Source organism: Osmerus eperlanus, chromosome 11, assembly GCF_963692335.1.
Source record: "Osmerus eperlanus chromosome 11, fOsmEpe2.1, whole genome shotgun sequence".
In the NCBI taxonomy this organism is placed as follows: domain Eukaryota; kingdom Metazoa; phylum Chordata; class Actinopteri; order Osmeriformes; family Osmeridae; genus Osmerus; species Osmerus eperlanus.
The window spans coordinates 3687720-3712660 of record NC_085028.1 but is presented as its reverse complement, the minus strand read 5'-3'; the positions used below and the strand labels follow the sequence as shown (position 1 = coordinate 3712660).

Genomic DNA, 24941 nt, shown 5'->3' with positions numbered 1-24941 from the left:
AAAAAACGTACAAACATTTTCCCCGATCTGACTCAATGGCTGCTGCACATTGCAGATTCAGCCTAATAGCCTACTAATAATAAGACTTGTATCACCAGTCCTGTTGTAACCAAATGCCGATGGTATCTCTTACAATATACTACAAATTAAAAATATTGTTTGTTTAACATGCAAATCATCAGAGCGCGCTTATCACTCCCTGAAGCTTGCAGCATGCAAACTTAGTAGAAGCTGAGTGGGGAACGGTGCAACAGAGAAATATTTTGTTGTCTTGGCCGGAGAAGATAATGTCATTCGATTTGGATGTAATTCTTAAAATCGGCATATTCATTTTTCAACCCAGCGCGTTAGCATGAGCGAAGTAGGGCTAGGCCAACTTACGTTTTCAGGTGGTAGGCTACATCATATTCGACGTCGAACTATGAAAAATAAACCGTTGTTGGCAGAGTTTGTATAATCTACAATTTCTGTAGAACATTTTGTTAATTCAGCAATGATGACACAAGCGGGAATCGGATCTCACACTGCCATACAGCAGCTCGACTAAAAAAGTCTTAGTCGACCAAGAGCATATCGACCAGAAAATCCACTAGTCGACTGAGTGGGGACAGCCCTACATCACACACTCACACCCAAAACAACACGGTGCCTGGATCCTGTCGGGTGCAGTTACTCGGAACGAACCGTCACAGACCTATTTTGGGGGGGAGATCGTGGAACCTGAAGAACATTCATTCCCCATTGCGTCACTAGGGGGCAGCATGTGACACCAGAGGGGAGCTACTCAGTGGAATCACGACTTTTGAAGGGAGTTTTAAAACGTGGAAGTTCTACACTGACTCTTTGATCTATTCCCAGTCTACAATTAGACAGGTTCCATTATTTATTTGATTACGACTGAGAAAGGATCATGGTAACCATGGACACAGACTGCTTGGAGCTCTGTTTGCACTGTGGGAGATCTCAAAGAGATATTCTGTTTTGTTGTCGCCTCTAAATCTATTTTTAGATAATTGCCAACACAGCCAATATAATTCTAGCTTTATTTTGAAGATGCATTCTGGGAAAAAGTTCCAGACAAACACTGCACTATACTGAGGCATCTAGGGGGTCTTAACAGCATGCCAGTATTACAGTCATTTTCACACACACTCTAATCGCATTCCCAGTTGGAGGCCCGAAAGAACAGGCACCTGTGTGCTGGAGACACAGGTGTAGAAAACGCTCTGAAATGAAACTCCCAAAGATGAACTCAGACAATATCTTGAAAACAAGATTTGAAAGTGCTGATATATACAGTATGTATTAAAGGACGTCCCCTCCAAATTCGGTTCTAAAAGTGTTTCTTCTAGTCCAAGTCGGACCCAGTACAGCAGTTTAACAGTACAGCAGTTTAACAGTACAGCAGTTTAACAGTACAGCAGTTTAACAGTACAGCAGAAGGAAAACTATGCTACGCACATAGTTAGCCGTACTGCAACCAGTTTTCTTTCTTTCTTCTGGAAGCCATGCCTTATAAGTTTGAGAACCATAGCCAGGTTTAAAGAGAAAGACAAAGATGTCCTCATTCACAAGCTATAGCCATATACTGCATCTGAAAGGTACCTCAGTGTGAGATTACACCTTTTTTTCCTGTGAGTTTACACGTTACAACTCAGTGTGGGCAGTATACACACACATCACATAGTGAAAGTGCAGACCTTTTTCAAGACATAATACCCCAGCCTTGTCCCTCACTCACTCTGCGCTATCAATGCGATATGGGTTCTGGAGCTAATATGCTTGAGGTGTACCAAGACACTCTAGACTTACAGACATGGACTGTGTTACAGCACGATCTTGGGGGGGGGGGGGGGGGGTTAGCTTCTTTGCATGTTGGACATTTCAAAGCATTGTTTTGGTGCACATTCTGAAGAAGTCGGTTACAAGATGGGTTTTCTGAGTAGAAATCTACACAAAATTGAGGACCATGTGTCCTGTTCTATCTGATCCGACCGGGTGGACTTGATTCACAGGCAATAGCGGTTTCCATTCTATGAAGATGTGTGAAAACGTAAGTGAATGCATTTGTCAACTTCTGACATCCACTCCTAGGTTTATCAATCGCTGTACACCATGGTGTCCAAGGAAGGACCAAAAGATGATTCATGTCCTCATTCAATCTGTGTTGGTCACAACAATGTCTAGATGGCGTTCATCACCAGACAACATTTGAATCTCTTTGACTGAATTAGCAATACTTTCCATTCTCACACAATAGCTTTTTTTCCTTACTCCAATGTTTCACAAAACACATTTCAGAATGTAAAAGTCTGGACTAAACAGAACCACCTGCCGAAAGATGAAGTACTCTTTTGATTCCCCAAAATAGTTGTGCTCTTATCCGTTCACACCACTCTACACTAATTCTGTCCTGATTCTAGGTTTAGGTAACTAGAGCAGACACACACACACACACACACACTTATCTCATACATAATCTACCCTCTCTCACATGGGCCGGTAGAAAAAACCCCATCAGTATCACTTCGGAAAATGACAAACACACAGAAGATAAGAGTGAGTACAGGGATGTTGTCACTGTACCGGAATTTATTGTCTTTGCTTGCACCCTTCCAGATCCTCTTCTGAACTGGTAGAACAGCCCAGTACTTGGCTTCCCTCTTATAGAGCTCAAGTGTCCAATAGGATATGGCTGGAGATCAGACAGCTAAATCAACATTGTCCCATGGGATCAGTCTTGTTCTAAGACTCTTCATGAAGGAAAACATTTGGCCTCAATCTTTCTCAACTAGGCAACGTTCTTTTTAAAACTTTTATTTTTACTTCTCACTCCTCATTTCTCAACAAACTTCATAACGCTTGATTGCAACAAAAGATTATCAAGGACATTTGTATTAATTTGCCACTCATTCACAGAATATTCAGGCAAATAGTTACTACATGCGTCCTTTTGATTTTAGGCAGGTTTTAGGCAGACCGTTGAGTAATAAAACTAGTGTACAAGATTACCAAACCCTATCGCCTCTAAACAACGTTCAGATGCACTTACTGTGGCAAATGAATCTCCAGTATTCTTGACCTAATGGCTAGGGTAAAGATAGCTATGGTACTCACAGCATGCTTGACAGTTGTTCCGTGTTAAATCCACTTAACCGTTTCCAAAATGTCCAAAGGTGGCCATAGACACAACACAGGCCAGTTTAACTGCTATGGCTTGTTTATACATTAACTAACCAAATACAGCTGGCTTGAACTAAAGCCTGGAGCTGCCAAGGTTTGGGCAGGTGGGGAAAAATAAGTTCCCACAATTTGTTCCTGATTTCGTACGTTTTCCTCACAGCTGACTGTTCATGCCCTATAACCCACATTCTACTGAAACAGCCCAACATTGGCCTTGAGAAGGAATGAACACAATAAAATGATATAACAACCACTGCAACTGATTTACAAGATGCCAACGAGGATGTAACCCAAGAACAAGGACAGGGGTTTTCATTGCTTTCAAGAGCTATAGAATACTCACTGACTATGAGCCCTGCTGTTTTATAAAATATTCTATGACTTCAGTAAATACTTGCTATGGCCACTCAAAATAAAGTCACCTGGAAGCAAGACTTTATTGGAAAGTCGTTTTTCCAAAGCCAGTTTAATGTCTAAAATCATTGCAGTCCAGTTGGTTATTGGAAGTTCTGAGCACGTTGCTATAATATATTGAGTAAGATGGATCTAAATCTAAGATTTGAGTGTACATTCCACGCTTCTCATTAAGTATTACATCTTAGAAATAATTCAAGTGTCACACAAGTGAACAGGCATCAAATATAAGTGGCATGTAGCGTAATGACACAGTATTGAACTGCTGTCATTTTGTCCCAGCTTCTTTATGGATTTGACGTCAATACACGATCTGTACTTCAGAATCGTAGATCATGACACAGGGTCGTGACCCCTACACAGGCAACAAGACTGGCTGAGTCAAATTATATCTTGTTATTCTTTCTGTGTACCCACTATGCAATACTGGATAATGCAAATAGCTTGTTCTTCTTTATAAATTATTGACAGAGTGATAAATATTGGATGTGTGGGTTATGTAACGCACTAGCCACTGGCAGGGGTCTTTCATCTTTTCATCCATCCTGTTAACAAAACAGACCACGATGGGATCTATCTTGCACCGTGTCAACCGAACACGAACCCATTAAACAGCTGAAATATGACTGCAGGAATGTCCTGCATTAAGGGTAGATATACTGGAGATGTGCCTGGCTGAGGGGGATAACAGGCCAGTATTTCACAGCGAAAGAGGCAGTGTATTGCATGCATGTCTCTGGGGAGAACACATCTTTGGTTCGGAGAGACCTTCCATAACATGGCGCAACCATCCGAATGTTGTCTACCATCTGCCACTCGGTGCCTTCCAACTGGAGTTGGACCACACCAGAACCCCCCACTAGAACCAGGAAGTGATGTTCGAAGCCAGGGGGCTTCCCCCTGAATCCTGACCAGAAAGAACCCAAGGTCAAAGTTATAGGCTGTAGACTAGGGGCCTGAAGTATTTCCTGGAAAAGAAACCCAGTTGAGGACTGACTCCGGTCCTGACTCATGATCAGTGAAGCACCAGGGGACAGGATGGAGAGGGCAGCGGAATGTGCATGTCTCTGGCTAATTCTGCAAGGTGGTGCTGACTTGAGACTGTTCCAGTCCAAACCTGCCTCGGTTGACTGATCACTGTAAACTAAGACTAAACTGTGGAGGGACTACACTTTAACCCTTCTCTCTAATGGAAAACTAAGGATCACATTTAAGGAATCTGATACAAATCTATTTGAACACGCTTAACAGGCTGAGATTACAGTGCTGTAATGTGCGGTATATAAATGGGTGCTCAAACAGTGTCAAACTGCTTTCTGAACTGCTAACATATTTTTTGCAAATGCCCGCAGACAAACGCCCAAACAGAACTTTGATTTTTAATTTGTTTTACTTTGAGATGTGCTTGCTTGTATAATGACGTTGAAAACCTTGCTTGTAAAATGACGTTGTGTCCTTGGGCAAGGCACTTCACCCTACTTGCCTCGGGGGAATGTCCCTGCACTTACTGTAAGTCGCTCTGGATAAGAGCGTCTGCTAAATGACTAAAACGTAAATGTAAATGTATAATGAATAATGAGCAGCTACAGAATACGGTGTCGATGGAAGATGTATCCGCACAGGCTTTTATGCTGAATATAAACTATATCTAAAAACTATAAACTATGGACTAGAAGAACCTGTGTGGGTGAACCTCCAACCGACAGTATATAGACATATCCTGTGGTTGCTCTTTATTTACTCAACAAACACTGATCGTACAAAGGGCGACAGGCTGCCATAAAGTCATAAAACACCCCATTAAAATCACAGGACCATGACCTAAACAAAACGACAACGTTCCCTAAACTTTGAAAAACTACAAACGAACAACACCAGTTAGCATCCTCTTTCTGGAGTTAGCACAACGGCTAATTGGCAGTAGCAGAGGGCTGCAGGATACAAGGAGATTGGGAGGGAGAAGGGAGGATGGGATTGGAGGGACCGGCCCGGTTGGGGGTCAGTGGGAGGTTTTGTTAGAACAAACGGGCCAGTCTCGCCTCACACCAACCTGCTCTCGCTGCCGTGCTCCTTCTTCTCGCGCACCCTCAGCCACTTGCGGAGCAGGAAGCGCTTGCGGCGCGGCGAGGCGCTGGGCGTGGAACAGTTGGACCAGGAGGATATGGCGTCCTCGTCGCTGGATGGCGTGATCTCGATGGAGGGCAGCTGCAGGTACTCCTTGGAGGCCGAGTGGGAGCGGCTCGCCGGGCGCCCGTTCGCCGGCGAGCCCTTCTCCCGCTCTTTCTCCCGCTCCTTCTCCTTCTCCCGCTCGCTCGGCACGTTCCTCATGCGGCGCATCTTGAAGCGCTTCCGCCGCAGCGTCGGGGTGGAGTAGCTGGACCAGACGGAATGGTCCGAGGCGGCGTGGTTGCCGCCGTCCGAGTAGACGGGGGCGTCGAGAGGGATGCTCACCTGGACCGCGGGCGGCCGGAGGGCCTCGGTCATGCTCGGTCTTGGCTTCCCGCACCACAGTTTGGAGATTGAACGTGACACACACCCACACACACTGTCTTGAGGTGATACCGAGGTTGGGGAGATCGATCAAGATTTGCTGGAATGGTTGAGTGTCTCGACAGGAGTACAGGAAGTCCTATTTCGTGGAATCTGCTGAAGCGGGTGACAGCTAGATGGAAAATTGCTCCTCCGATTGCCGAGGCTTCTTTGGAAAATCCTGAACTCCCGGCGTGTGTGTCACAACTGGCTCCAAAGATGAACACCTCTTCGGGATACTGACTAACAACAGGCAATCCGGCAAATCCTTTGGATATCCTGGTCCTGGGTTTGGCCCTGGCTCTGGCCTGACTCTGTACCCGGTCGCTGAAACTGTCCTCGTCAGCTGTGGTGTGACCTGTGTCCTCACCCTACAACAGCAGTCGCTCCGTCCCTCAGGCTGGAGAGGAGAGGAGAGGGCTGCAAGCGCTAACAAAAGGGTCTTCTGTTCCGAGAGCAACAGATGAAACATGCATAAGGGCTGGCAGGCCGGTGTAACAGTACTCCTCGGCTCTGCCCACGAGACCAGCGGACTGAGTTACACGCTCGCCGCTTTCCCAGCAGCAACCGGCAGCCGAGTGCTACACCGGCCACGGTTGCGCAGTCCAGTGCTGGCGGAGGAGTCGAAGGGTGTCGGCTCTTGGGAGTTTTGGAGGTGGGTGGATGGGGTGCTGGACTGGCTCCAGGGTGGTGGGTTGTAGTTGTAGGCCTTGGTAGAGGGGGGTGTCTGGAGTCCACTGTGCTCTGACGTCCTTCAGGAAGATACTCCCTAGAGGTTAAAGGGAGGTGACAAGGGTGCTAGGAACGGGCTACGCAAGAGGGTTATGATGACACGGCGAAGCGAGTGACAGACACGCCCACGCTGGAGGAAGAGCCCACGCACGGAAAAGACAAGAACACAGAGAAGCGCACACACACATGCGCAGGCTTACGGACACATGTGCACACACATATACGCAAGCACACACACATACAGACACACACACACACACACACCAGGAAGTCTGTTTACTAACCACAGGAAAGCTACAGTATTGCACCCATAGATATGCTACAGCACAGTTATGCTTTTCTAAATCTAGCCTGTTTATACTATACGGAGGTCCTTCTGTTGGTTTATTTAATGAACTCTTGAATTTAATCAATTCATTAACTTATGAAAACTGTCACTGTCAGCCTTGTGTAGGGTGATAACATTTTACCGAACACCTGTTCAACTGGACAGCTCAGTGAAAACAAGCTCTACTGTTAGTTTGCAGACATTGTTATTAATTTGCATGTTGTTCCACAGACACACAAACACAAGCCAACCCCTCGTCTCATTCCAAGTTGTGAGTGTCAACAGGAATACTTGTGAGCTGTGCTCTACAGGCTGGGCCAAAAGGCAGTGTGTGCAGTACACGCAAATGTCTTAAGTAAACACTGTTCTATGTAGGACAAAATGTGTCTGTGATTCTGGAAAAGTTGGAAAGATTGTCATTCTAAACTGAATGTGCCCCCCCTGAATGTTAGTGACAGAACAAGCTCCAAATAGGTTGAGATGGTTTTGTTCTTGGACCCTAACCAACACAAAGGGTACAGGAAATCTTTCAAATGTAGAACTCTAGGTCTAAAAAGTATATTACATTTAACAAACGTCAACAAGTCTTTGACAGCAATAACCCTTGCATCAAAAAAGGATGATGAGGGCACCATAGTCTTGAAAAGTGATAAAGAAAACTGATTTTGAGGTTTAGCAAACATATCTAGCAATGCAAACACAGTTATCAGAGTCACAGAGATAATTGCCAGACTCACTTCCACCATCTGTCCTCTTAAGCTTACAGGGGCACCTTGTTCAAACATTTAACTTTGGGCTATTGGACTACTTGCAGGTCAATACAAATGTACTGTATACTACTGGAAAACCCTGGTGGAGGTCACAGTGAGAAAGGGTTAGATGTAGTAACATTCGCTTTTCACTGCAGCATTCCTAGAGCATTCTACAAGTTGTTTTGTCACATCTCATTAAATGTTGAAGAAACTGAAATGTGGGCATCACACTACTCATATTGCATGTCATTATTCCAACGTCCAATGTCAGCCACACCATGTGTTCAACAATTGATCAAAAGTATTCCTTTAGTACAAATTCCAACCACCCACACCATCGAAATGCTAACTTTTCAGTGGCATAGCTGGTTAAAGTGGTGTTTATGAAGTTATCAGGTGTGTGCTTGAGTCAAGAGGGCCCACGTTTGAAACTGAGGAGGTGCTAGGGACTGAGGAAGCGATACTGACGAGTCACGCAGTGACACCTGTCACACAAGCGCACACACATTTCTTCCAGCAGGTGTCAAATTCCAAAGCAATTGTGCGTACGCTTCACCAGAAGCAGATGGAGTTACCAGGGGAATCTGGGATGCAACTGGATGCCTGGTGGGCTCCACAGCTGGCCAGCACACACACACAGACAAACACCCCTCCTGACCCCACCCACACATGCGTAACACACACATACATACACACACACATACATACACACATACATACATTCCCCGCCACCCACCCACACTCACACATGCACATTCGTGACACACACACACACACACACACACACCACCCTTCACTCCTCCCTCAAATCCGCAGTCCAACAAACTGGCAGGCTTGCAGTAGCAGTGGGAAAACAGCATGCATTATACATCAAGACATAGTGCTTCTCTTTCCAGCTTCACACGGTAAGGTTGCCCCGCACTTGACGGGTGAACTGCCAAACAACTGGGCGATGTTGAGCAAGCGGAGACTTGAGGAGAGTGGTCAGAGGTGTGACATAATGAAAGACCTGGATCTTAGAATGCACAGTCAGCACACCAAACCATCTTCATGTTCTGTCCGATACAAAAACTTGCATCGGAAAACTGTTGTTATGGACTTTTTTCCCCCACAGACATCCACTTGACTGGGATAGGCCCTTGCTGGTACACTAGCGCCTGACACGAATGCTGTGTCTGGGCTCCAAAACGATAAACCACAGTACAGCAGTTAGCAAAGGAAGCTTTTGATGATCTCGTGTTATTAGCTGGTGTGGACCCCTCAGGGTCAACAGCTGGGCCGACCGCAGGGAGACCTTGCTGTTCCAGCTGAGGAAGAGAGCAACCTGGTCCCGGCGCTGAGACCGTCGCGCCGGCCCTCGCTGCCCCCACTCCTCGTTTCTCATTGCCCGTGTTCACTGGTGTCGTTCTCTCTCTATTCTGCCCTATTCTTAGCATTGCCACGTCAACAGAAGCCGGGCCATGCCAGATTACGGAGGTATGTTAATGATCGTTAGATTAGGAAGGGTTTCATGGACAACTGAGTGCAGTTGATGTGCGCCTGTGTCGGGGAGCACGGCAATCTACTGAAACTGTCACAAGACAACTTGTGGAAAGTTCAAACGGGCGGACAGACAGGAATATCCCATCATCCTTTTGGTTTTGCTGGTTGAGCTCGTCGGAAAGTGGAATTTTGACGATTCAAAAGAGGTTGATATGTTCACCGTAAATGTCCCGTTTAAATGCTTTATGTAACTGTGATAATAAAGGCCAGTGTTTCTAAACAGCAACATTCTACTCTCATCGAGTCAGTTCTATACCTAATACTGTATTCTTCCTGCTCTGCTTACACCATAGAGGATCCAGAAGCTATCGTTTACGATCTCTTTAGGTGCCGAGCAACACAACCATGATGTCTCATCTTTTCGTTGATAGGTCGGTCTGAGACTCCTCTCGTCACAGCAGGAAGTCAAGAGAGTGTGTGTGTGTTTTGTGAGTGTGTTTGTGTGTAAATGAGACATCCTGTCATGTAGGGCACAAAGCTGCCTGAAGCACCTGAACGGTTTATAGATCTCTAACAGACTGTAGGTATTTTCCTCAGTGATCCATCCTTTTGTGAGGATAAATATCTATGAATGATGTTTTTGGGGGCAATTTGATAAAGAATGCCTTGTTTTCTCCCCCAAAAATGGGGAATTCAGAGAGATACTGCACCAAGATTGAAACTAACAAAGAACAAAACAAATAAGTCAAGCCTGCACTGCATCAAATGAAATATGTATGGAGACCTTGCAGACTCAAACTACTGTTTAGTCTCACAGGCTAACATGTTATCAATGTTGTGATTAGATTGGACTACACTGCTTGACCAGGCATTTTGTACACAATATTTATAAGTTATTTTAGGGGATTGGGTGTTTATTATGAGGTGGTGATGGAAATATCATGAGTGCTGTTAAGCCGCGGTGAGAACACAAACCCAGCTGGGTGAAACAAATGTTCCCCTTCGTACCTAGACAGTAGAAGCTGCACTAAGGTTAGATATGCTAGCTAACGTTAGCCTTCCCATCAACCTGAGATCGGATTTTACATCTACATACAGCAGGTTGATAAAAGTCATTATATTCTTACCACAACTGGTTTTCAAGAGAACTCACTACCATGGCATTCGATGAGATTGTAATAATATTCCTGAAGATGGATCCTTTAATCATGAAGATCTGTATAAGATCTATAGAATAATGAATATTTCATTTCTCACACCTACATTTGCAGCATCAGCCAACTGCTTTAAATGCTGTATTTCATGTTCGTCCATTGAATGATTCATCCTAACTCAAAATTGAAAAGGATTTATAAACACAGAGAATCATCCCCCCCCTTCCCCCTCCCCCACGGCATTCTGATGTGCCCGGAGGCTTGGCTTTCATCAACAAACAACAATCAAGTGCAGCTCTCAACCAAATTCTGCTTGATGAACTGTCTAAAGATCACCCAAACCAATCTGGGTCACTAAGTGGAAGTTCCCATCTTCAAATGAGCAGTCTTTCTTTTGGCCCTCGTCTATTGAGAATTTCTCGTGGCAGACTGAAATGAAAGCTTTCATCTCTTATTCAGCCTTTGTTTCTAAAATTAGCCGATGCGCGTTCAATGCAGTGTGGAACATGTACTGTAAGCACATGCCAACCCCTGTTAGACACACGACACCACAATTCCACAATTCATGTTTAATAAGCATAGTTAGTGTTTTCTAAAAAGGGACTGTGTCCACGTTTGTTCTTTGTTTTGTTCTGTTTGAACCAATTGCTTAAGGACAAGTCTGGATAATTAGCTGATTTCACAATTAAGCAAGCAATGGGCCACACCAGAACACGTTTCATTGAATATTTGATTGAAGGGGTTTGTGTTAACAAAGCACTTCACAGCAGTTGAAGGACTTCCTCTATTCATTCTACTCAGTAGCCCTGTCCTGGATTTGATGGACTCTTTCGCACGCAACTGACCACTTCAGATGGACACCACTTTAAACAGCTACACCTCTGTAAAGTTAGACAAAGTTAGAGTGGAACCAGTTCAGCTAACATATGCATGTAATTTATGCTGTGTTTCATGTCCGTGAAACATATTCCATTCAGTATGCTGTAAGTCTGTAATTACTTTTGAACTTTACACAAGCTCTTCTACTAACAAGCTCTTATAATAACAAAGTAACATTATAAAACGATTTAAGCTCTATCGCATTATGACAAAGAAATGTATTGGAGTCGTGTTTACGCAAATGGAGTCATGGAGTCTATTTTGGAAATAATAACCCGCTCAACCTAATTATTCCAGAGAAGCAAGAGGCGTCGTATTGCAACAACACATTGCTAAACTACCAAAACCCCTGTTGAATGGTCACTTTAATGTTTTATCACTGTACTTTTTTAGTCCATTACACATGGCGACATGATGCTGAGGAAGGGAAGCATCACGAATACCTACTTCCTGCGTGAACTGAAGACATCCAACCACAACCGAGCAGGACTACACCCAAACTACAGTGCATACTGGATCCGTGTAATTTATTACAAAAAGTTCGATTCAGGGGCTACAGTTACAATATCATGTATGTCCTCAGGTCATTCAAACTCTCAAGCCACCTGGTCTTACAAGTTGCAGTGCAGTGCAGGGGAAAGTGTGTGAACTAGTTTCAGTTGCAAGGTAAACAAGCTTCACAGAAACTGAGAGGTCCCTAGCTTGTAAGCTACATCCTGTTGGCTAAATATGGACACTTTCTCAAAGCCTGTCTCGCAAACCAGACAAGAGAAGAGGCTGTCAGAGGCTCCGAGAAATGGGCTGTGAGAAGCATTCAAAGTGGTCTGTCCCATTCAGACAGAGCTGGCCCGCAGTTAGTCTCTGAATGAGGGAGATTCTCTGTATCCAAATAGTCTGGTCTCCTTGAATAGGACTAAAGACACGTAGGCCTACATTTTAGAGATAGCTACTGTAATTAACACTGCTGTGGAGTTGTTAGGCAAAGCTACATTGTACAGGCCTTTAGGAAGTGTCTAGTTATAAAATAAAGAGAGACACAAGGATGTTATGGAAGAGACATGGGGTCCCTGGGGGCTTCCTCCAGTTGGTCTGAACACATTGGCCTGAGCGCAACATGACAGACATGTGGTTTCAAACAGCTGGCTGGAGGTCACTTTACAAAACAAACGGAGCAGCAATACAAACTGCTCACCCCAGCAAACAGGCCTGTGTCAGGTCAGGTGATATTATTGTGATGCATTACTCATGAATATGCATTACTGTATAATGTACTGTTAAAATATATATGTTATGCCTTATCAGTAGCCGCTTTGTTAAGATTCGTGAATACTCTTTGAAGACAAACGTTACAGGAGTGCGTGGATCGCTAAATATAAACTACAAACACACTGTCACTTTCGAATGACACTGCCTAAAAGGCTAAGCAATAACTGTTTATCTAGTCAACAGTCCAGTCCAGTCGATGTTTTAATAATGACAAAACTGCGACGTGTCCCGTGTGGAATAACAAATGTGACAACAATGCATGGAGTTCCAACAGATGTGGAAAAAAAATCCAAGTGTCCCAGTCCAGAAATTACAAACCTGTTGCCATAAACGCATGAAGTCAATCACAATATTATTTACATGGACGATTGTACACAAAGAGTTTGCAAACATTGTGATGTCTTACCTCAGCAGAGATCCCGTGCAAATTGTGGCCAGTGTGACTCCTAACTCAAACTTAACACGAATGTTCAATTCCGCAAACTAGTCCTCTGTAGGGCTAAATTCATTTCCCCCGATATTTCACCGGCTAAAGTAGAACTCAACATGAGTGCCCCTTGTTTGTTGCCAAGTTTAAATCACTTTGGTTCACTTCTCGCGTTCGTAGTCTTCTTAAGTTAAGGATTTTGGTCGTGCTTTATCTTCAACATGTGGTTCCAAACAATGACGTTAAGCAATATACCATAACAATCAAAAATGTTTTATTCAATGAACGTAAAGACAACCCGTCCATTTTAATGAGCTTGGCCGCGTTAAAATGAATAATCAATTCATCTTCGAGGCGGAGCTAAGAAGTCCCGTTACTCTGGATCTGAGCAATCGCCTTCGGTTTTCGGAGCCCAAGAGAGCAGACCACTTGGAAGTGGCCTATCAGTGAACGCACATACAGACCCAAAGAGCATGCTGACCTCCCTCGTTTTAACCTCTTAAAAACTGAGATGCACCGAATGACTATTCCTAGAAAGCTATTAAAGTGGCTACAATTGGTTTCATTTCCTGAAACGGGTAGCCAACTGGTTGCACCTGTTTAAAAAACATACACAAAGCTCTAAAAGCTAACTATAGAATCGATGGACTATCGCTGCACGAATCACTTAACCATTTCGGTTTCAAAAAGGTGAGTTTCACCTTTTTGATTTCAAGGGGAGTTTGCATGCCTGTATTTGGCGATGTAGGCCTAAAACATAGGCTTACAGTCCCAAAATGTATCAATCACGTTTTTAAATCAATGTGATTTGATTAGACCAAATAAAGTTGAATCGATCTCACTTAGGCTACGTCAGCCCATTTATATATTGTAGGCCTATAAATAATTAATAAAAAGCTGAACTGAAGCCAAGTGTTGAAATGTAGCAACCACATACTTTCTGCACACTTTTTGTAACAGTTTCAACAGTTGAAGAAGAAGTGGTCTGTCTCGGTTATGAAACCCAGCGGACGCTCATAGGCTACTGCTACACGGCTCTTAGAAACGTCCCCTGCGAGACAAAAACGGAACTGTGCAAGGCACAATAACTGAACCCTCCATTTAGCTGCTCCCACAGGCTATATTGCGCACTGTTTAGACATTTTTGGTCGTTTTTAATCAGCTCAGTAAAATGTCAACGTGTGATATACAGCACTGTATGTACTGTACTAAATAGAGACCCATATCATATAGTAGTTGTTTTATATGTAACAAGACATCCTTAAAATATCCCCAATGCATTTTGTTTCTCAGTCACAAGGATTGACAGGTTGGGGACATAATCACCATACTGTAGAACACTGGTGCCTGGCCACTGCTGGTGTTATGTCTGTCTGTCTCATTTCCCTATTTTTGAATTTGGTAGTGAGAATGTTGGTTTTGTATTTGTTCTGCTTTTCATTCTACACCTCACGCAATGCTCACAAAATACAAAAGACCCTCACAAAAAAGCAAATGAATGTCTATGCATACTGCATACTCATTACATAATCTAGGTGATTTACCCCAATTGTCAAGGTTGGTACTGTTTGCTGACCAAACACATGTGATAAACAGGTTTAAACCGAATCACAATGATGAGCATTTATATAATGGGTCTTGATTAAAATCTTGACCTTTATTACCTCGGTGTGGGCATTTTGACAGTTCACGTGAGTTGGTTGTGCAACTGTCAGTATGATTGTGCTAATGAGTTTGTGTTTAAACATGTGTGTCTGCATGCCATTGATAAACACTCTAAACAATGCTGTCATTCAATGAGCTGAAAAAGTTCCCATCTTTTTCATGGTCACTATCTGAATATCTGACAGCAGCCGGATGGCCAGAGTTTCCAGAAGAGAAAGATTCTGAAGCAGGAGTCCAAAATAGAATACTAGCCAAGGAGGGGATAACATCAACAAGAGAGATATGAAGGGGCATTGTGTGATATTGGAGAATACTTAATATGTATGTGGTTGTTTATTTGCATTTGTGTGTGTTTAATCTGTGTGTGTGTGTGTGTGAGAGAGTGTGTGTTTGTGTGTGCTTGTTAGCACAATACCATGTCTTTGTCTACCCTTTTTTTTGTTATCTGCACCTTCAAAGAAATCATATCCTACTTGGAAGCAAATCAATATATTTAATTTCCTTGTTTGGGGATGCCGTTTCTGCTGTGAACTCGCTAACAAACAGAAGGTCACTTGAATCCATTGAGGAAAGTACAGACTACAGCCTCTCCCCAGCATGTGTTGTCTTTTTGAGGCTTGGTGATTGATTTTCAACACAGGATAAGATGTCACGGGAGGGCTGTTTTATTTTACACGTATTTGAGCTTGAATAGCACAAAAGATTTGCTGCTATAGAAAAAGACTAAATTGCTGTGACATGTTTTTTTTTTTTAAACCAGAGGAAATTATCTTACCAAGACTAACCCGGGTGAAGATTTCTTTTACTGTTGATTAAATTACCCTGGCTCTACAGGGGAGTGTTACACAGATAAATGATCATTTGGAATCCCTGAATCCTGAGGGATACAGATAAAGACCGTACTTCACTTTGCAACCAAATCCCCATTCAGATCGTCATAAGATTGCCGTGAGAGTGTTGTACACTAATGAGTCAATGAGTCACAAGATGGACATATTTTGAATAAGTGATCTCAAGATACAGATGAAATATTTAGATTTGAATTATACATCACAAAATTCACACTTCCACTGAGACTCTCCTGTTTCTGGTTGTGATAGAAAATCGATCGAAGAGTGTAAATATCCCTGCTCACAGAGGGATTGCTTCACTTTCCGTTCGATAAAGTGTGAGTTGGTTTGTGTGCGAGAGAGACTGTGTGCATGTCTTTGTGTGAATTTGAGGTGATTCCAGATTTTTCTTCTATGAGGTGCCACTAAGTTGAGTCAATAGGGTTAGGAGGGCGAGCTGTGATTAAAAGTGTTTTTGTTGGAAATAGCCATTAAGAGGCCTTTCTCTGCAAATATAAAAGACACAGACTTCCTCTGTGGATATAAAAGACATGGAGCTCTCCTCTGTTTACAATTCAAGTCAAACATGATTCATGGTTGGATGACACCAAAACAGAGGAACATCATTTGGCTGAAGAATCAAAGGTGTTAATATGATAGATGTGGTTTCTAAAAACAAATACAGTAAGACGTGCCATTGCGTGCCATTGCATGCTGTGAGTACTATAATGGGATCAATGCTCTTTTAGGGGATGCAATCACTGTGAGTAATAGAGAGGAAACAGTCTGTATGGGTGAAACCACAAACACTTAAATTGAGCCAAATGGGACTCATTCTAGGTTCGTCCTCTGGAAATATCACCACCCTTCCTCTCTGTCATGTTCTGTGCTAGCAAGGTATCAGTAAGCTTCCTTATGGGATGGGTTGCTCCTGCAATGTCTCTGCATTTAGACCCTGTAAGACAGGCAAGCACACCTGAAGGATGGGCTCATGCACGTCCTCTGGCAGCAGGGCTGCAGCCAGTGTGTACGGTATGTCAAAGCGTCCAAAGTAGAAACGAGGAGAAATCCAATGGATCTACCCTAGAGGATATCTAACCAGACCAAGCACACAGAGCTGCTATACACCTGTCTGAGTACGTTCCAATGCCCGGCCTTCTGAGTATTTTAAACCTACCACTCTCATCCCAGCACAGCGATAACAGGTAAAACGGTAAGATGTACAGGATTACTGGTTTGGTGATGTCAGTATGGGCTTGGCATACGCTGTAGTCAACAAGGCATGCTATCGAGAGGGGCTTCAGGGAAGCAGGCTTTGTGGACAAACAGCACCGCCTGAAAAACCCAATGTAACTGAGGGAGAAGGGAGCACAGTGTGGGCTTAAGGTAATTGCAGTCTGCATCTCTAACTATCTGGCTCTTCTAGAAGCCGTTAGAAAGAGGAATCTGTGGTATGATGCTTTTTTTTCTCCACTACTTCATGAAAAGACTCTTTCACATACTACACATACATTATCATGAGATATGAAGGAATACATCTACAGTACACATGTGGGAGGAAGACTTTTCCTGTTTCTCCTGTTTCCAGGGTAACAATAGCAGTTTGAAATGGTTTTGTGAGCAGACTTTGACTTTGCTGGTCAGTAAACAAGCTCGTGTTTAGTTTGATTCATGTCATAAATCCCATAGATGACCTGATGTGAATATTATGGGCTGCTACCATAACAGAAGAAATGGCAGGCCCGTCCAGGAGAGAACAACTGAATCAAGCTGTTTTCCTGTCACAGTCGCTGACAAACTGGAAGGGCCTCAATGTGTCCCAACAGTGCCCTCACTGCCCTGAGTGACTCTGATCACAGGTCCTAAAGGCACTGTGGAGAGTGTAGACCACCACTGTGTTGTCCATTTTCATTCCAGTCATATTGCTTTTCTCCTTATTTACACTTCCATGCAGTAAAAAAAATAATATATATATATATAAAAGAGAAGTGAAAAACATATTAGGGTTTGATATCAGATTTGATCGAATTACTGTTGAGCATTAAGGAAATAAAGGCCTCTGAGTTGCAACTCATCAATTCCTGAACATCGTTCTCAAAAGGCAGTGGAAGGGCAGACAGAGGATGGAAACTGATGGATGAACCCAGTCCCACTATGACACGCTTGCCTTCCTTCCACAGGAATCAGCCCAAGGCCATGGCGGTACTGGATCCATCAAAGAAAGGGCACCTGACAGGGTCTGAGTGGAAAGATTCCTGAGAGAGATACGCTAATTAACCAGAAATGAGACAGAGGCCAGGGTTATTTACGTCATCAAAGGGATAGATTTGTAATTGTTGGGGCTGGAGACTGTCCGTGGCCGCACAGACCCCCAGGGGTTCCCCCTCGCTGGAGATAATGACCGTCGAAGGAGGCGAGAGACTTGTCTTAGGCTTTTAATAGACCAGGAAGAAGTGAACCTTTGTGACTGACAGCAGGGATAGCTGGTGTGGAGAGGGAAGTGTGTGACTCACGTCCGACACATCCCCACATTTAATGAGAAATGTGAGGCGGGTGGCTTTCTTTGGCCAGGATCAATCAAGCCAGAAAGCGGACAATTTTGGCCTTAACATTTCCAATTTAAGTGGTCTATGAGAGTTGATTTGATGTTTGTGATAGTGCACAACCTTAATAGTGCTTCCTTCTACCTACTCTGTTCTGTTTCATCCATTTGGTTAAGTAAACCAATAAACAATGTTTATTAAAGCTTATTTTACAAACCAAATATGGCAAGATCAAATATATATTTTATGTGTTGTGTCAGATGCCCGTTGTCCATATCTTTATGAGGAAATCGGAGTCAGAGTGCTTTGCTGTAATTTCACCTCTGCCCTCCCATCTTCCACATACTGGTATTGATTGACATCCAAGCACTTTCCTGTCTGCTGTGACATCACATTTCGAAAACAACAAAGTTTGATTACTGTAATTAGTTTTCAGCAGTACAGCACGCCTGTCTACAAATAGCCTGCCGGTAGATAATTGCTATTAAAAAATATATTAAAAACTGGAATACATTGGTCAAACATTTTGTTTCTCCACAGAGACCACAGCACAGTGAACCTCATTATTAGTTTGTGGAGGGGACTGCCTCCTCTGGACCATCATGGATGATGTCCATTTCAGCACACTGGTCATCTTCCTGTGTGGAGTCTCAACTTATATAACCTCTCCTTCAGCACTGATAGGGGGATTGTATTACTCTATATAGTTTGCTATAGTTCCTGTAGCTTGTATGAGAAGCAGGGAGAGAGAAAGAGAGAGAGGAAGGGAGAGAAATAGAGAGAAGGAGAGAAAGAGAGAGAGGAAGGGAGAGAGAGAGAGAGAGAGGGAGACAGAGGGGAAGGGAGAGAGAGAAGGAGAGAGAGGAAGGGAGAGAAAGAGTGAATGGAAGTGAGAGATAGTGAGAGAAAGAGGGGAGGGAAGGAGAAAGAGAGAGAGAGCTGTAAGGATGGCAAGTGTCAGTAATAAGTGTCAGTTCTGAATCTGCCACTGTATGCCTCATGCATGACTAGTTGACTTTATACTGTATAAAGTCGGTAATTGAATTAAAATAATGAAAATGTATGCCCTGTCACTTTGAAACCATCCACAGAGCTTGAAGAAAATGTAACATATAAAATGCAATTAGGTTTACACTTTTCTCTCACTTAACTTCACTTTTCTAATTTTGCAAAAACAAAAATCTTATTCAGGGATTTCTGACACTTTGTGATGGAAACTAAAGGAAAGTGTGAGGCCGACACTAAAATAAGCAGTTGAGCAGATTTAGAATGTGTGTGCTTGGGAGGTGTTAGGTGCTGTTAGTGTGGCTACCATGTGTGTCCTATTAGTTCAGCACACGGCATGCTGTGTGAGTGTAAGTGTTCTGTTTATTCTGTGAATAATAATAAACAATATACATAATTCTATATACTTACTCTACGGTGTGTCCCTTTGTATCAATTTGCAATGAATACATTGTATAACAGTTACAATGATGTGTTTCTTTGAAAAATGTATTTTTGGCCCAGTTAAATTGATAGTTCCAATCGTGCGAAAAGCTTTAACCCGTTAAGGAGTAGCGTCACACATATGTGATTCTGAACATTCCAACCGACTATTTTCCGATAGACAAAAACTATATGACAAACGCTATAGTATGGCTTCAAAATGTACAATTAGGAGGCTAACAAGTAACACTAGCAGGTAGTAGCATTGCTACGAGTATTATGCTAGGTTGCTAGGTAACGGAAGCTAACTAAAACTAGCTAGCTTCCGTTTTGGAAAAATAACTCACTCCTTAAGAGCACTAAATCCCATTGGCAATACTTCCATTCACCAAATGGGGGATTGACAATGAGGTCTCCTAAACTGACATGAATAGCATGTCCTCTAACTGCAGACAATAACGCAGGCTTGCCATGTCTTACCAGAAAGTATGATTGGCCTCTTTTCAACTTGATCCCTAAAATGACACATACATAAATGTCTACAATCTGACTTTTGTAGGCCATTACTAGAACATTATTTCATAGGATACAGTCTGCTTAAAAAAATGAAAAAAAAAACCCAAGGCATTCTATTGTTAACTCAGGCTATGGCTACCATGGTTACCCAGCAGGTAAACACTTACCTGAGGTAAACACTTTACAAACACCTTTGTGAGCTAAAATAGTGTTATTGTCCATGGCAACGAAACAGATTGGGGTCAGGTAGCTGCATTATAATGCCCTCATGCTAAATTAATCATCGTAGCACAGGCTTTATAACTGTGCCACTGAAGAGCCAATGGGTTGGGTTAGTGTGCCAGTCCTAAATGACATACACTAGCCAGACCAGTCACTGACAATAATGTCCTTTACAACGTGGACCCTAGTGAGAAAGTGTTAGGTGTGAGTTGAGAGACTCCTAACGTCTGTGAAAGGTTTGGATTATTCTGTTCCAAAAGGCTGTGCATCAAGAGCAGACTGAATACATTTAGCAATGGTCTGATCCTCACACTTCGATAAAGAAATCCGGACGGTTATCAATCAATTCGGAGTGTATCATACCTATCTCATCCGTATGGAAGGTACATCTAGATGTATGATCCATGTTTTGGACATCATCCTAGTTGATTGCATGTGACCACCAACAGAAAATGTAATCGGTGCAGGAAAAATTCCAGAATATGAATGAAATGAAAGGTGACACACACTCAGTTGTTTCATCAGAGCTAATTTCACACGTGTCAAAACCTGAATGATTTACCAGAGTTGGGACCACAGCTGTCACAACCCTCGACTGTTTTTAAAGGTCCTTGTCATGATTATTATCGTTAAATTCAGTACGACGGCGACAAGAATTTTGACAACGATAAATAGGTCATCTCTGTTGCTGCATTTTCAGTGTCCAATTACATTCAGTTTATTATTGAGGTTTAATACGCTTGCTTATTTCACAAACAAAAGCTTCTAAAGTTTTGTGTTGGCACATGATTAATGTCAGTCCACAATCTTTATTAGTTGAAACAATCCTCATGATAAATACAAGGCTCTAACAAAGCATGAAATTGGAAGACAGTCTTTCCTATGGATCTCACAGTGTAATTTCGTGCCACATTTAAGACCAGTATGCAAGCCTTGAAACACAGGGATGGAAAACATTTTTGTTCTAACGATAGCAGCCCCCTTTGTACTGAATAATTTAAAGGAAAATGAAGAACAGTACACTATTTGTGGAGACATACAGCCTTTATGTCCGTAATAGATACTCTTTTGCTATTGATTCCAGTTGTGGATTGATTTGTCATTGTCTTCCAGCAGCATACCATTTCAGCTAGATAGACAGGCATGATGAATTAGCATAAAGTGAAAAGGCAAATCATAGCAATATCATCTCAACACACTTTTGAAGAGATCGTTTAAACAGGGTACTGTTGCAATTTCCCTTCATGTGACTCAGCAAAATCTTAAGGAAACAGGAAACACCTTTAATTGAACCCTTGCTGTAGTCGAGGGATCTATTTTGGTTAAAGTTGGTTCAGCAAACACTTTTTTTTCCAGGAGCTGGAAATTCTCTTCATGGGCTACTGGAAAACATCTCTGTTGCTGACAATACCTTTGTGAGCAGTTTCCGGAGACAGAAACTGCTCGCTATTTATTGAAAGAGCCCCTCAATGTCAATATGGCTTCTGCTAATACCACCAGTCAGCACAATGACAGAACAAGATCAAGTTATTGATGGATTGACCAGTGCAGTAAAGGATCTCATAAAGGTCACAGTTTTTCCAGAGGTTAAGCTAAACCTAAGCCCAAGTTCACTGATGGATGGCCAATCTGCCTAAAGTGTAGAGGGGAGGGACAGCTAGGAACTGCGCAGAGAGGCGTAATCTGCCTTCTGACACAGGACGAGTCAGGGAAACGATTAGCCTTGGTTGTCCAGAGCCAGGATATGTGGGGCCAGGTTTTAGGCTCAAGTAAAACGATTTCAGCTTGTGACAGGGTACTAGAACATTCAGTGGGGATGTGACCTACTACTGATGTTGAAATGAGGGGAGTTCAGGTTTCCCGTCTTTTGGATACTGGTAGCCAAGTCAGTACCCACACTGAGCATTCCTTTAAGGAAGATTTGTCAGGGGCAGATGGAGTATAGCTGTCAGATGTGTATGTTGACATTGGTGTGTGACAAAAGGCCTCATTTTGGGAACCTTTTGGGCTTTAATTGTGTATTTTTGTCACATTCAGAGATGTCATGCCAGCTAGCAAGCGACGGCTATGTTACGGCTCTTGTGGCCTGTGTCAACATTATTATTATTGGTACAGCGCATGTAAAGTTTTGTGGATTCTTGGTTGGGGTGTCTTTTATTTATATGTACTACTCCATGTACAGTTTAATTCTGAGGCCACGTTAAGTAGGCCTATTTGGTTTTGTGTATAGTAAGAAATAATGGGGTGTTTTGGGTGTCTTTCCAGAGCGCCAATGCACAATTTAGTCAGATTAATTTTTATTTTTTTTACAAAAAAAGATATTTCTAAATAAATCAGATCCCTATCTACCGGAAATAAAGAACCCATTTTATATTTATTGTGTATTGTTTTGGAGTTCATTTACCAGATTACATGTAAGGGTAGGTCTTTGGTGTAACAAGGCTGGTGGGGGAATAGCAGTTTAAATTTCAGGGAATTGGAAGCTCCTGTCAGCATAATCACCACTTTCATTGTAAACTGAAATACTGTAGCGCTTACATGACATGAAATTACAGTTATTGTGGTTTAGTAGGCTAGAGTAAGCGCAGGTGTGGGGGAATTGACTGTGGGAATTATTAGAGGGGGAGTATTAGAAGGATGGCACAAACTTGTTTTCTACAGCAGCGTGAACGGAAACTTCACACTCTTTTTTTACCACTGGAATGAACAGGATTCAAGGAACTACTGTCCTGTTGTCAGTATGGTTATTTCTTCTCTTGTAATCATACAAAGTTAATTACTGTACACTACAGTATGCCGTTAATAAAGGATCACACACATAAAGCATAATAATGCTTCCTGCCTTAGTTTGGCAAGGGCTTTTCCCTGTAGCCTTGATATCCCTGATGTACAAAACTCATCACACCTACTGTTCCACTCATCCATCCTGATGATGAGTGGAATCACTCCCCCCCCCCCCCCCACACACACACACACACATAGAGTCAAAGATGGATGCCTCAGATTGTTGGAGGGACATGGTCATGGCTGAGAAAGAAGGAGGAGTGCATCTGGGAAAATACACCACTGCCTAAGTGAATCCAAACTACCTAAATGACATTTTGCGTCATTTGAATGATGGGGTCACGGTGTTACTGCGGAGAAGGAAAACTACACCTTCTATAGGAGGAAACTGACATTTAATAAAAGAGTGGGGTAAACATAGCACAGCATGCTTTCATCAACACCAGAGAAGTAAATCTGGCTTATCATAAAACCTATAGTATGTTAATACCAGCAAAGAATTCCAGGTGGTGGTGGGGGGGGGGGGGGTATTAAAGCTGGCAATATGATTAGGAAATCAACACTGTGAACACAGTCTCTGCAAACAAAGAACTCCTGCCGATATAATTCACCAAACTAATTAAATCAGTCAGTACACTGATCACTTGAGCTTATCAGCCGTTTCTCTTTGGCAACTGAAAATGACTGGGATGCTTATCACAATAGACTGTCGGGAGACTCATTTGGAGCATTGTTTTGTTTGAGATGGACTGGAAATTAGCTAAAAAGGAGGTAGGTAGGTGATGCATCCTGCTTTATAGCAAGGGCTGGCACTGCTGGTTGGACAGTGACTAGGGGGATATTGGGGATATTGGGGATAGGATTGTTTAGCTCTTCTACGAGAGAATGGGATTGTCCATGTTTGTCATCTTAAACTCACATTACTGTGTTCTGAAGAGAACAACTTTTCCTTTTATGTTGAATGTGGACGCATGGGGCAGCAACATCAAATGAACACCTTACAGGCTCTTAAATAGCTTCATTATCAGAACTGACATGAAGGTTACAGTGAATATGATGAGATTAAAGGATACATTACATGATGGGACCCCTTTGTGATGGGTTTAACGAGATTTAGTTATTCCATTATCAATTCATGAACTTAAATAACAGTAAAATGGGTCATTACACACATTCAGAAGTAATCCGTACTTGCTCATTTCTAGGACCTTCACATGACTAAAGATTGTCTGTTATAAAATATGTAAAACGGAGAAATTGAAGATTTCTACCTCTCTTGGTGTGTAACATTTCACAGACAAAGCAAGCTATTTCCTACAGACATGGGGACCCAATCTGGCTCCAAACTGACAATGGAAAATGAGTCACAATAACTGATATTCCCCCAACTGGAAAAGGTCAGTCTTCTTGTCAAACAGCTCTTTTAACCCATGTACCCTGACTGTCTCACCACACGTTTCCTCCCAGGCAGTAGCACGCTGTCTCAGATCTTCCTTTCAGGATGAATACGGAGGCTGATAAAAAAAACACAGGCCATAGCAGGATTCTCTTTCGCTCTGACCCCCCCCAGGGGGGGATTAACAAATCACCTGCTCAGTCACCCTGACTGGGGGACGTGGCGCCTGGCGGGAAGGCACCACATAACACATTTAATCTATAGCTAATAATGAGGAGGTCGATGACGGGGGCTGGGGGATGGCAGGGAAGCAGGGGGGTTGGGGGGTGACCTGGGAATGCTGTAGGAGGACGTTTGGCGTCCATCTTCATTTCAAGGGGGGTCAATAAGAACTAAAAATAAAGCAAACAT

General features: G+C 42.9%; 1 protein-coding gene across 1 annotated transcript in view; it reads right to left on the bottom strand.

Moving 5' to 3' along the window:
* Positions 1 to 6255, bottom strand: part of gramd1bb (GRAM domain containing 1Bb) — a 61065-nt gene extending 54810 nt beyond the window's left edge. Inside the window, exons 1-2 of the mRNA XM_062472326.1 lie at positions 5648 to 6255; positions 926 to 940 (exon numbers count right to left, since the gene is read on the bottom strand). Of these exons, the coding sequence (XP_062328310.1) occupies positions 926 to 940; positions 5648 to 6081 (449 nt within the window). The 5' untranslated portion in view covers positions 6082 to 6255. The remainder of the gene's footprint in view (positions 1 to 925; positions 941 to 5647) is intronic.
* Positions 6256 to 24941: the final 18686 nt, after the last annotated feature.